At 45.1% G+C, this 12,668-nt stretch overlaps 1 protein-coding gene across 1 annotated transcript; it reads left to right on the top strand.

Moving 5' to 3' along the window:
* The first annotated feature begins 1,838 nt into the window (after window positions 1–1,838).
* Window positions 1,839–9,284, top strand: LOC125548098 (uncharacterized). The gene is made up of 4 exons (XM_048711780.2): window positions 1,839–2,066; window positions 2,173–2,566; window positions 7,292–8,207; window positions 8,327–9,284. Exons 1-4 carry the CDS (start codon window positions 1,894–1,896, stop codon window positions 8,968–8,970), a joined length of 2,127 nt encoding a protein of 708 aa, XP_048567737.2. The 5' UTR covers window positions 1,839–1,893; the 3' UTR covers window positions 8,971–9,284.
* Window positions 9,285–12,668: the final 3,384 nt, after the last annotated feature.

Genomic DNA, 12,668 nt, shown 5'->3' with positions numbered 1-12,668 from the left:
TGACCACGAGATCTAGCCCTTTGACTTTCCACGGACGGGCTTTGACCAGTGGACCTCTCCACCCGGTTGTGTTAGGTCAGCCCATAGGAACACCTGGGAGCAACATCCGGGCCATACCCACAGCAAGATCCCCTCCGTGTAGACCCGACGCGTCCGTTTCCCCCTCCAGGTGCCGGCGGCGGCGCCATCCGTGAGGGGGGCACACCCCGGAGACGCGTGTCGCCTCTTCAGGCATGTCACCACACCATCCCGGCCCGCATGTATGAGGGCCCGGTGCGATGCTCCGGTGGCATTGCTACCCCCCCCCAAGGTCCCCGTCCCGCCTAACCCTGGAGTAGTTGACCAAGAGATCTAGCCATTTGACTTTCCATGGACGGGCTTTGACCAGTGGACCTCTCCACCCGGTTGTGTTAGGTCAGCCCATAGGGCCACCTGGGAGCAACATCCGGGCCAAACCCACGGCAACATCCCCTCCGTGTAGACCCGACGCATTCGTTTCCCCCCTCCGTGTAGACCCGACGCATTCGTTTCCCCCCTCCGTGTAGACCCGACGCATTCGTTTCCCCCCTCCAGGTGCTGGCGGTGGCACCGTCTGTGAGGGGGGCCACACCCCGGAGACGCGTGCCGCCTCTTCAGAAATGCCACCACACCACCCCGCATGTATGGGGGCATGTGCGACACTCTGGTGGCATTGCTACCCCCGAGGGCTCCCGTCCTGCCTAACCCTGGAGCGGTTGACCACGAGATCTAGCCCTTTGACTTTCCATGGGCGGGCTTTAACCAGTGGACCTCTCCACCCGATTGTGTTAGGTCGGTCCATAGGAACACTTGGGAGCAAGATCCTGACCAAACCCACAGCATGATCCCGCCCGTGTAGACCCGGCGCGGCCGTTTCCCCCCTCCAGGTGCCGGCGGCAGCGCCGTGCGTGAGGGGCCTACACCCCGGAGATGTGTGCCGCCTCTTCAGACATGCCACCACACCACCCGGTTGTGGTAGGTCATCCCATATAAACACTTGGGTGCAACGTCCCCTCCGTATAGACCCGATGCGGCTGTTTCCCCCCTCCAGGTGTCGGCCGGCAGTGGCGCCATCCGTGAGGCAAGTTACACCCCTCCGTATAGAATCGAAAAGTATGGTATTTATGCTTATATTAACACATGCTACATGTAAGTTAATCAAATAATAATACGTAAAAACATAAAAAATTCTATATGAAATGCAAAAAGAAAAAGGGGCTGCCGTCGGCATAGCTGAGACCAGGGGCAGATATGGACGGCGCGACGCGGATCGATGACGTGGCATCTATGCCGACGGCAACCGTCGGCATAGATGATGGTCGATGCGCCTCGGATCGATGACGTGGCACGCGCATCTATGCCGACGGCCGTCCGTCTCGGCCGTCGACATAGATCGGACACCGTTAGCCGCATGTCACGAGCGGGGCCGTCGGGCCAGCAACTATGCCGACAGCCGCTGTAGGCGTAGGCTGGCCTAATCCGACGACTCATCTGTGCCGACGGGATAGCTCGTGATAGCCCGACGGCCTGGATCCGGCTGTCGGCATATCCTGGACTAGGCCGACGGGGGGCGTTGGCATATATATGGCTGTCGGCACCGGGCCCTGTTTTGGTAGTGTAGCTAGCCCACATTATTGTATGAGTGCATATAGATGATGGCTATAAATGACATGACAGTTTTATATAGCCATCAGCTGGCCATATTATTAACCATGCTCGGAGTATCAAAAGTACAGAAAGGATGACGTGGATCACGAGTTCTAGTGATTACACGTGGTCTAATCGGACGCGGCACGGCAGGTGGAGTGGCCGTTCGGCCGATCCGATTGCCTGGCCGATCGACCCCTAAAACACTGGCGTAAATTATTCGCCTCCATGCTATCAAAACCTTGCCACATTATATACTGTAATTTATCATTAAATAATAATATATGTACGCCTCCTTATATCTCCCCAAAGCACCAAATCCGTTCAGAAATCGCAGGTAGATTTGCGCCGAGGGAGTGCTTCAACATCGCATCTATGGCCTCCGCCGCGTTCTCCATCAGGTTGGTGTCGATGCGCCGCCTGGTTTTGTCGATTTTATTTTATGGTTGTCGTCTTCATGTGTGCGTGTTTTCTTTTTCTGATCTATCCGCTGTGATTTATCCGAAGGAGGTACGCGGAGAGCATGAGGGTCGAGGGAGCGGCGGAGGGTCGTCCTCCCTTGTACATCGAGGATCTGCCGCCTATCAAGGCGCCGAGGTTCTCGTGGTGGGCGGACGAGCTCGCCTCCGCCGTGGCTGCTGCTGCTGCGGCTAAGCCGCCGAAAAAGCGGTCCATCTCTGACCTCTTTGACCCAGCGCCAGCGTTGGACGTGCCTCCCGGCGGTGATAGCGGATGCAAGGAGCAAACGCAGGTGGACGGCGACGAGGCGCTGTGCACCATCGTGAGGCAGGCAAAGGAGGAGAAGTGGAAGCGGAGACGGCTGGGGGAGGAGGCGGCCGCGACTGCAACGCCGGAGAACACCGGAGGGCGAGAGCCTGAGGGGAATTTCGCGGCTACAAAGGTACGTGATCCAGTCCATCGCTATCGCAACCCACCTCTGCCTGTCTGTAAACGCAATGATGTCATCTGTTGTTATCCTTACGTTATTTTGCCCTGTTTTTTTTTACTTTTGATCTGCTGGTCAGTTTTTGGTTGCTTTGCTTAACTGATTAGTGGTAATAATCTAACTAGAGTTGTACCATCGCACTATCAATATCCTAGTTTGCATATTGATATTCCCGTCTGATTAGACCATGTGTGATCGTTGGAACTCGTTAGATATGCATGCACTAGCAATATCTTAGTTTGGGACGGGAATCACACTTAATGTCCAGGAAAATAACCCTGGCGCCCAGTCTTAGCGCCCCCATTGTAGATGGCCTTATAGTATTATTAGTATATGGCATGGTCTATCGTGTTGCCTTTTTCTCACACCTTGTACTACATGGTGAGTTGTGTTTAATATGTGAATCTATGTGATGATAGCTGGTGTGGAAATGTTTCAAGACACCTTAGGCATGCATAGGAACAATGTTTTGAAGATGGTGTACGCGTGGCACTTTCCAATATGTAACAGTCAGCCTGTCACCATATGTTTGGCATGATGCATGGTCTGCTGTTTGTACTCTATTATGGAGTTTTCCCCTCAAAAAAAAAAAGGAAGTCATCTTTTGCCTTGTGTTTTCCAGTACGCCAAGAGTTTTATATCGGCCACATGGCTTACATGCCTCTACGCCGTGAACTGACCGTGTGGTACACCACAACGACCTGGCCGTTAGTTGCTTTTTTTTTGGCCGTGTGCTGCTGTTTTTGCCTCGGCCTATCCGTACGTCAGGACTCCGACATAATACGCTCGGCTTATGGTTGTATACCGATGAACTGTACACCGAGTAATTGATGCCGAGTGGCGCACACGGCATACGGTACGCCGAGGTAGATTCATCCTTCGCCGGGTGATTTGTACACCCAGCGTAGTGTGTTTTTCCTGTAGTGAATAGGGTAGAAATTCAACATGTACGATGTCGATGGGGCAAACCCATCCACACCTAGGTTCCAAACTTGTACCTAAGTTTCAAGTGTGTGGGAATGTAAGCCTCATTTCTTCACATCTGATATATAGTGCTTAAAAAATTTATGCATTGTATAAATCATTAACATTTCACATAGAGATAATGCTCGTAATATGCATACACCCATAGTACATGCCTGCATACAAGGCTCATCATGTGTTGCACCTTTTAAGATTTAATAGCCCATTTATTTGCTCTCTAAGGACTAGATTATGAATTTGTTCTTTAAAATTATATCACTTGATTACATAGTTCTATCAGCAGCTTGGTCACAAAACATGTTACTTTTCTTCAAAAACTGTTATCGCTATGTTCTACAACAACAAGTATCCCCAATAACCACTGTCCCGATTTAGTTTGATAGCTTATTTTCCTCGTTCATGTTATGAACTTTGATAGTTTGACCAATGGGTGAGTACTGTGAAAGAATGCTAGATGGCACAGCTGCTTGAAAGAAGAGGGTACATAGTAGAGAGAGGGATCTATCACTACTCCTTGCTTGATGATCAAAATGCTGGTTCATCTTATGTAGAGGTGTGTGTGCCTATACTGCTTGAAAAGATGTGTAATACGATAGCTTAGAAAGAGAAGGAAATAACTATACTTAACCTAAGAGGGAAACTAATCATCCCAAATTCCTATATTTGATTGCTGTTGCCACATCTATTGCCGTCATCATTCCAACCATGCTATTGATGGCAGTATGCTAGACCATTGATTATCTGGATGTGATGACATTGTTTGTTAGTGCTGGATTATTTGTATTCTTTTCCCCAGGTGCAATGGGCCAGCAGGTGTGTTGAACATATGTAATTAAAAAGCAAACTAAAGTTTTGCCTCGTAAAGGAAATGCTGTGTTTTGTCTTGGTTCTGACAGTTGTGTGTTCTGGTTGTGTTTTGTCTCACCTTTTTTGAGTTTGTTATATGCGTGCACCGATGTATTTCCTAACTTATTCCAAGATTATTAATGTAATATGTATCGAGAGCCACACAACAAGCTAGACATTATGTTCTCTGTATATATATTTTACTATCTTTTTGTCGTTAGTTTTTGGGTATACAAATTCTTACTTGGGCATGTCTTAATAAAATAGATGTATATTAATTAATATATGGATTGCGTTTAAGGTGGTCTTGCACATTGTGCACACTATGTTGGATAAAATTGGGCATGCATATTCATAAATTACCATAACTTGGAAGTTAATATGATTGGTTTATCATCACCATATAAGATATTTGTTAAAATAATATTTTTTATAATACCATGGATGTGATCTTTTTATTGAACAAAACAACTACATCGCATGGTAGGGTCTTCTCTCTCAAGAAAACACGATAATTTCAGCCACGATGTATTGATAGCTAGATATAATGTATACTTTTACAAGCCTGCACATGGGCTCAATTCTTGAATGGGAGAGTTGCATTCTCGCTATGCATTTGAAGTAGGTGCTTATTTGCATTCATTGTAGTGTACCAATTTTCATTCTTAAGCTAGTGTGATAGAAAGTTCTAAATGTAACGAAAGAACCATAATAAAAACGCTTCCACAAACTTAGGAAACAATAGAAAATATAAGAAATATTACAGTCTGCACCAAGCTTGGGATCACCGGTGCACCCAAATCTTGGTCCATCCGATGGTTCGTGTTCGGGTACTATATACATCTACAGTTTGACCATTCCGATCACAATATAGAAAACTAGCCTATATATACATTTAATTTGCATTGGTAGAAAAGGGTTTTCTAAATGTCTCTATTTTCTTCTCTTGTTTCTGATAAAATTTCAATCATGATGTTTGTACTTTGGAACATGCATTACAAATTCTTATCTAAGTAGAAGATGTATTTGAGAGATCGAAAAGCTGGGAAGGTATAGACCAATGAACTAGGGGTGGAAAACTATAGAACCAACAGTAACCACCATTGTTTTTCAATCCTTTGTCTAGAAATGGACGAGAACACGTTTCTTTGTGTTTTCTACTTGACTAGAAATTTAGTGATTATTTATTTGCGGTTGTATTTGAATTTTTTTTCATGATTTGAATTCGTATTAAACATAATACTAGGTATGTGCATGAAGTATATTTATCCATCCCATGAAGTATCTTTTGAGTGACGACATGTTGTCGTATGTGATTTTAGCTGCGTAAACTAACATGGTTGTGAATTTGTGCATGTAAGATTGGATTATTCTATAAAAAGAATTGCTTTTCACCTGGTTGTTACTTTTACATAACCCAACCTTTGCTTTGACATTTGGGCCCAAATCATCTGACATGTGCACATACCAGTTCATTTTAAGGATATTTGTGTGTCTACATCTTGGCAATTTATTCCTAGATTTCGTCCTGGACTTCTTGTACCTCGTCTCCGGTGTGGTTTATGTCTGTGTTGTGTACAGTAAATACACTTTTGGCAGAATTTTCATGTACCATGAGGAAAGATTTAGAAAACCCCGTAGTTTGCGCACAATACTCATTCCTTAAATTGTTTATCTTATGTGATGATATATATACACTACTACTACTCTAATAATAATAATAATAATAATTAACTACACAAATGTTCTATTATTGCATTCATTTTACCGTTTGAATTCTGCATATCTTTAGCTGTTGCATAAATGTAAGATATGTTTTTTTTTTGCATATTATTTCTGCAATGTTCTTGGTCTATTCAACTGGACTTGATTATGTAGAGCTGTCCAATCTGGTGTATGAGTTAGTCTGTATGAATCCATTACTATGTGTCCAACAGGAGATTCTACTATTCACTGTCCAAAATTCAAACTGACAATTAAATAATCCATATGGATATTTGATCGCACACACACACGCACACGCACACGCACACACACGCATATTCATCTAATTCACCTTTAAGTCCACTAGTGCATGTGTCCATATCAATTGTTTCCAGCATCAAAATGGATCAAACATTTATTCTTACGCAAAGTGTTAGAGACATGTTAGTCATTTATTAGAGCACCTATATATGCACGTGTGTGTGTGTCTATCATTAGGTTACAAGAAATGTTACGTTATTAGGAACTTAAAAGCTATATACTCCCTCCGTTCCTAAATATTTGTCTTTCTAGAGATTTCAACAGATGACTACATACGAAGCAAAATGAATGAATCTACCCTCTAAATATGTCTATATACATCCGTATGTGCTAGTCCATTTAAAATCTCTAAAAAGACAAATATTTAGGAATGGAGGGAGTATTTCCTAAACATGGTGATGACATCCGAGGCTGACACTAGCTAACAAGTTGTATTTAGAGAAGAACATCTGAGTTTGTTAGTTTTGCAGTGCGTGTAAATGAATGTTTCACCTACTAGCTGCAAATATGCAAGACCAGAATTCTGCCTGGTGGCTTTATTTATAAAGTCGGGCGTATGCCTTTTCTTTAAAAAAAAATATGCAAGACCAGCTGAATTCTTTATAACACACTTGTGCTAAATTTCTGTGAGCCAAATTTAAGAAGAACAGAAAAAATAACAAGATATGTTCAATGACTTTTCGTTCTGCCTTCCTGATGATTTGTTTGAAGGTATACATGTGCAAATGTGATGTGTTATGTCCACTTTCATAGTATTTATTTTTCGTACTCACAGTTAATATGTATCTTATGTTTTGAAATAACGCTGCTCAATTATGTACATAGGACACACTTGAAAGTCCAAACTTGCCTGATGGACTGGATACTCATCGATCACAGAAACCTGAGACTTCACAGCATCACAGAAAAGAGACAGAAAATATATCTGAGGAGATCAATGATGCGAAGAAGGCTGACACACAAAAGTGCATTGATAATAATAAAAAGTGCATTCTAACGTACACAAGGCGCAAACATGGCAATTCGAAGGACAAGGAGGTACTAGAACTCTGTCGCAAATCACTGAACCATGTCAACTTCTCGGAAGCAGATGGTGTACTTGGCAGTAAGATGCATAGTTGTGAGCTACCTCAACAGCAAAGTCTGTGCAAACTGTTGTCGGATGCTACTTCTTCATCCACATCTATGGGAGAAGAAAAATGTGTAGCTATAGAAAGTAGTACTTCACATATGCCCAAGGAAGCATTCACCAAAACTAATGAAGCAAATAAGCGAGACGATCATGATGACTCTGCTGAGCTTAGTAACAAAGAGATGTCTGCTCCATTGATTGATCTGAATATGGCACCACCGGAATGTACTTATTTGGACTGCACCTATGATTCGAATTTGGAGGTGCCCAATCTTGAAAATACACATGGTGAAACTTTTAATTCAGAGGCTGAATTGCTTGATCGCAGAGAAAACTGGATGAATTTGTCTTCCAATTCACAGAAACCGGAAAACCAGCCACCTGCTGTTGACATGGAAAGAGTAAGGAGTTCAAGATCGGCAGACACATTTTTGCATGGAGAGGCAAACAAAGCTTATGACGCGGATGTTGTTGGTCCACCACTGAGCTTAAGAGAACTCGGTGAGACTAGTCCTTCTACGAGACAGACAGTTCGTTTGATGGGCAAAGATCTTGAAGTTTGCATGACCAGAGGTGAATCGTTTACCGAGACTGCACAGAAACATAAAGGTACTTTTCGAAACAGGCTTCCGCCCGGCTTTATTATATGTAAATAAAGACAAATGTGTTCTTGCGATAAGGACAGCCTTTTTTTCTCTTTACAAGCTCAAAGTTTCCCGATTTTGCAGTAAATTCTACCAGTACAATTCAAGCTTCAACATATCATTCAAGCAGAAGCCAGGCACAGTTTGAATACATGACTCCACATGATTCCAGTAGCCTGTTTCCTACAGCACATGTATCTTCTGGAGATCAACTGTCATATGAAAACAGGTATGGGAATTTTCCAAACTTGCAGACCAATCAGCCTTTTCTATTGGGGTGTCCACCTCCTCCTAGTTATGGTGCAGCATTCTATCAGCTGAATTCGCCGCCTTCTGGCGGTTATTTCTCTGATCCTATCCCTGGGGCAGAACCACTGGCAGCACCATTCTTGCCTATAACCGGACAGCATGGGGCACCATCTTCAGTTTGCCATGCCAATTTGCCTCGGCAACATATTGTAGATTCAACAAGCTCGTCTGTTTGCGTTCTTAACTCCGTGAGTTATACACTCAGCCATCCAGGCCATGTAATTCAAGAAGTTTCCAACAATTCATCGAGTGGTCGGGGTGTGCAGGAGAGATCAGGACTGGTGAAGCTCACTCCCGGGGCGAAGCATATACTGGTGCCAAGCGATAGCACGCAGGGCAACTCTGTGCCGGTGCACTCCTGTTTACCCTTTGGAAGTAGGAGCGGAAATGCTGCAGGGTCTGGAAATAATGGAGCCTGATCGGCACTGCTTTAATTCAAATTCATTTGTTCAGTTGGAGAATTTTGAAAAATGTTTACAACTTTCTTTCTGTGTAAAACTAGATTGACTGATCTACAGTGATGATAGATCTAACCCTTTTCCAGAATCTAGAAACATTAGGGTTAGAACTGGGTATCCTCGTCGGTTTGTTGGTAGAAAGATAGGTAGAGTTTTCCGAATATAAAAATCTGGTTTGGTTACGGCCACACGGCGGAGTCCGCTTGGAGCATCTGCGGCTACTGTTCGCTGGAGCTTGCCGGTTTATTTCTTGGTTGGCGACCGGCACGAGCGTATAGCAGGTCGCACGCATGTAGTAAGATTGGGCCAATTAAAACCATTCGATCTGTCTGCGCCTACTATTCACTGGAGATTGCCGGTTTATGTCTTGCCGATTGAGACATCCAGTTCTTTTGGGTGATTCTCCCAAATCACCCCCCCCCCCCTTTTTTTTTACAAACCTATCTAGTTAAGATCTAATTAGTTACGATTATGAAGAAAAAAAAATGAAGTGATAATTCTTAAAGAAGCTATGAAGGGGGGCGATTCTAGGAGAATCGCCCAGAAAAACTGGCTGATCGGACCGACCGCCTGGCTGGTCGCACGTGTGACGTCTGATGGGCCCAATTAAAACCATTTGATCTCTTCCGTATGATCATCTTTTCACTCGCTTCGTCCAAAACAGAGACAAGAGGAGCACAACGTTGACTTTGAGCGAGCCGCACCTTCCCGTCGAACATAGCATCCTGCGCCGCTATTCGCAGACTCTCGTCGCAGACCCTGTGGCCGCAACCGTCGCGGTATTGATCATGATTGTCGTAGCACCCTGTCATCCTCGCCACGCGCCTTGCAGAAGCAGGTGATGGGTGTCGTAGCATCGTCGGCCGCTGGGCACAACATCGCCCAAAATGTGCGTCGGCGATGACCATTCGTAGCTCGCGCCATCCTCATAGCACACTCGGTGGCTGGTTGCAGCTCCTTGTGGAGCCCGTGGTAGCATGTTGGTGGCCAGTTGCAGCATCCTCTGGCTGATAGATCTAACCTCACTGCACTGCCAGCTTGTGCCCCCGCCGCGCAGCCATCGATGGTTGCATATTCCGGCCCACACAGTTTGTTGATTCTGTCATTGATGGGAAATCGTGATATGGAGGGGAGTCGGACAGACAGTGGTGCCAGAGGGGGTGGCCTCACGCAGAGATGGATCCCAACCATTGCACTCTACTGTAGCCATGGGAAATATTTCTGTAGAAAGGAGGGATGGGTTGCAACTCGCGAGAGGGCTATTGAAGGAGAGAGAGGTCCATTCTATTTGCTGGTCAAACGGTAGCGGATAGTGATTTGGCAGGGGTGTTGTGCTTGACGGGCCCATCCGTAAGCCGGTGACGAAATGTTGATGTGGCAGACTTGCTGAGGTGGATAGGTTGCATAAGATAGTGCGGATGACCTCTTGTGTGTATATGATGCTCATGTGTATCATGCATCTGAATTATTGTTGCATTTTTGCTTAAAACAACACAACTAAGATTACATGCTCTATTCAAGCATTTTGCTTTCCATATAAATGAAATATTTGAAAAAAAATATGCCCTAGATGCAATAATAAAGTTGTTATTTATATTTCCTTATATCATGATAAATGTTTATTATTTATGCTAGAATTTTATTAACCGGAAACTTAGTACATTTGTGAATACATAGACAAACAGAGTGTCCCTAGTATGCCTCTACTTGACTAGCTCGTTAATCAAAGATGGTTAAGTTTCCTGACCATAGACATGTGTTTTCATTTGATGAACGGGATCACATCATTAGAGAATGATGTGATGGACAAGACCCATCCATTAGCTTAGCATTATGATCGTTTAGTTTTATTGCGGTTGCTTTCTTCATGACTTATATACATATTCCTTTGACTATGAGATTACGCAACTCCCGAATACCGGAGGAACACCTTGTGTGCTATCAAACGTCACAACGTAACTGGGTGATTATAAAGATGCTCTACAGGTGTCTACGAAGGTGTTTGTTGATTTGGCATAGATCAACATTAGGATTTGTCACTCCGCATATCAGAGAGGTATCTCTGGGCCCTCTCGGTAATGCAGATCACTGTAAGCCTTGCAAGCAATGTAACTAATGAGTTAGTTACGAGATGATGCATTACAGTATGAGTAAAGAGACTTGCCGGTAACGAGATTGAACTAGGTATGAGGATACCGACGATCGAATCTCGGGCAAGTAACATACCGATGACAAAAGGAATGACGTATGTTGTTATGCGGTTTGACCGATAAAGATCTTCGTAGAATATGTAGGAACCAAGATGAGCATCCAGGTTCCGCTATTGGTTATTGACCAAAGACATGTCTCGGTCATGTCTACATAGTTCTCGAACCCGTAGGGTCCTCATGCTTAACGTTCGATGACGATTTGTATTATGAGTTATGTGTTTTGGTGATCGAAGTTTGTTCAGAGTCCCGGATGAGATCACGGACACGACGAGGAGTCTCGAAATGGTCGAGAGGTAAAGATTCATATATTGGAAGGTTATATTCGGACATCGGAATGGTTCCGAGTGATTTGGATATTTTACCGGAGTACCGAGGGGTTACCGGAACCCCCCAGGGAAGTGTTGGGCCAACATGGGCCTAAGCGAGAGACAGAGAGGGAAGCCGTAGGGGGTGGTCGTGCGCCCCCCTCCTAGGGAGTCCGAATAGGACAAGGAGGAGGGGGCGGCGCCCCCCTTCCCTCTCCCTCTCCATCTCCTTCCTATTCCCTCCGGTGGAGAAAGGAAAAGGGGGGCCGGATCCTACTTGGACTAGGAGGCCAAGTACGACTCCCCCCATGGTGCGCCCCTCCTCCTGGCCGCCGGCCTCTCTCCCCCCTCCTTTATATACATGGGCAGGGGCACCCCAAAGGCACGCCAAGACTTCTCTTAACCGTGTGCGGTGCCCCCCTCCATAGTTTATTCCTCTGGTCATAGCGTCGTAGTGCTTAGCGTCGTAGTGCGCGGATCACATCACCATCACCGTCATGCTGACAGAACTCTCCGTCGACCCTCTACTGGATCAAGATTTTAAGGGACGTCATCAAGCTGAACGTGTGCTGAACATGGAGGTGCCGTATGTTCGGTACTTGGATCGGTTGGATCGTGAAGACGTTCGACTACATCAACCGCATTAATCTAACGCTTCCGCTTTCGGTCAACGAGGGAACGTGGACGCACTCTCCCCTCTCATTGCTATGCATCTCCTAGATAGATCTTGCGTGATCGTAGGAAATTTTTTGAAATTGCATGCTACGTTCCCCAATAATGGCATCCGAGCCAGGTCTATGCGTAGATGATATGCATGGGTAGAACACAAAGAGTTGTGGGTGATAATAGCCATACTGCTTACCACCAACGTCTTACTTTGATTCGGCGGCATTGTTGGATGAAGCGGCCCAGACCGACATTACATGACTGCGTTCATGAGACTGGTTCTGCTGACGTGCTTCGCACACAGGTGGCTAGCGGGTGTCTGTTTCTCCAACTTTAGTTGAATCGAGTTTGACTATGGCCGGTCCTTGTTGAAGGTTAAAATAACACACTTGATGAAAAATCGTTGTGGTTTTGATGCGCAGGTAAGAACGGCTCTTGCTAGAAGCCCGTAGCAGCCACGTAAAACTTGCAACAACAA

This window comes from Triticum urartu, chromosome 3A (assembly GCF_056163025.1).
Source record: "Triticum urartu cultivar PI428250 chromosome 3A, HENAU_Tu73, whole genome shotgun sequence".
In the NCBI taxonomy this organism is placed as follows: Eukaryota; Viridiplantae; Streptophyta; class Magnoliopsida; order Poales; family Poaceae; genus Triticum; species Triticum urartu.
Note: the sequence above shows the minus strand (reverse complement) of the source record. Positions and strands in the feature narration are given on the sequence as shown.

Coding starts and splice junctions, on each gene's coding strand:
- LOC125548098 (XM_048711780.2), top strand. CDS start 1,894: ATGCTATCAAAACCTTGCCACATTATATACTGTAATTTATCATTAAAT. Junction 2,067..2,172: donor TCCGCCGCGTTCTCCATCAG/GTTGGTGTCGAT, acceptor ATTTATCCGAAG/GAGGTACGCGGAGAGCATGA. Junction 2,567..7,291: donor GGAATTTCGCGGCTACAAAG/GTACGTGATCCA, acceptor TTATGTACATAG/GACACACTTGAAAGTCCAAA.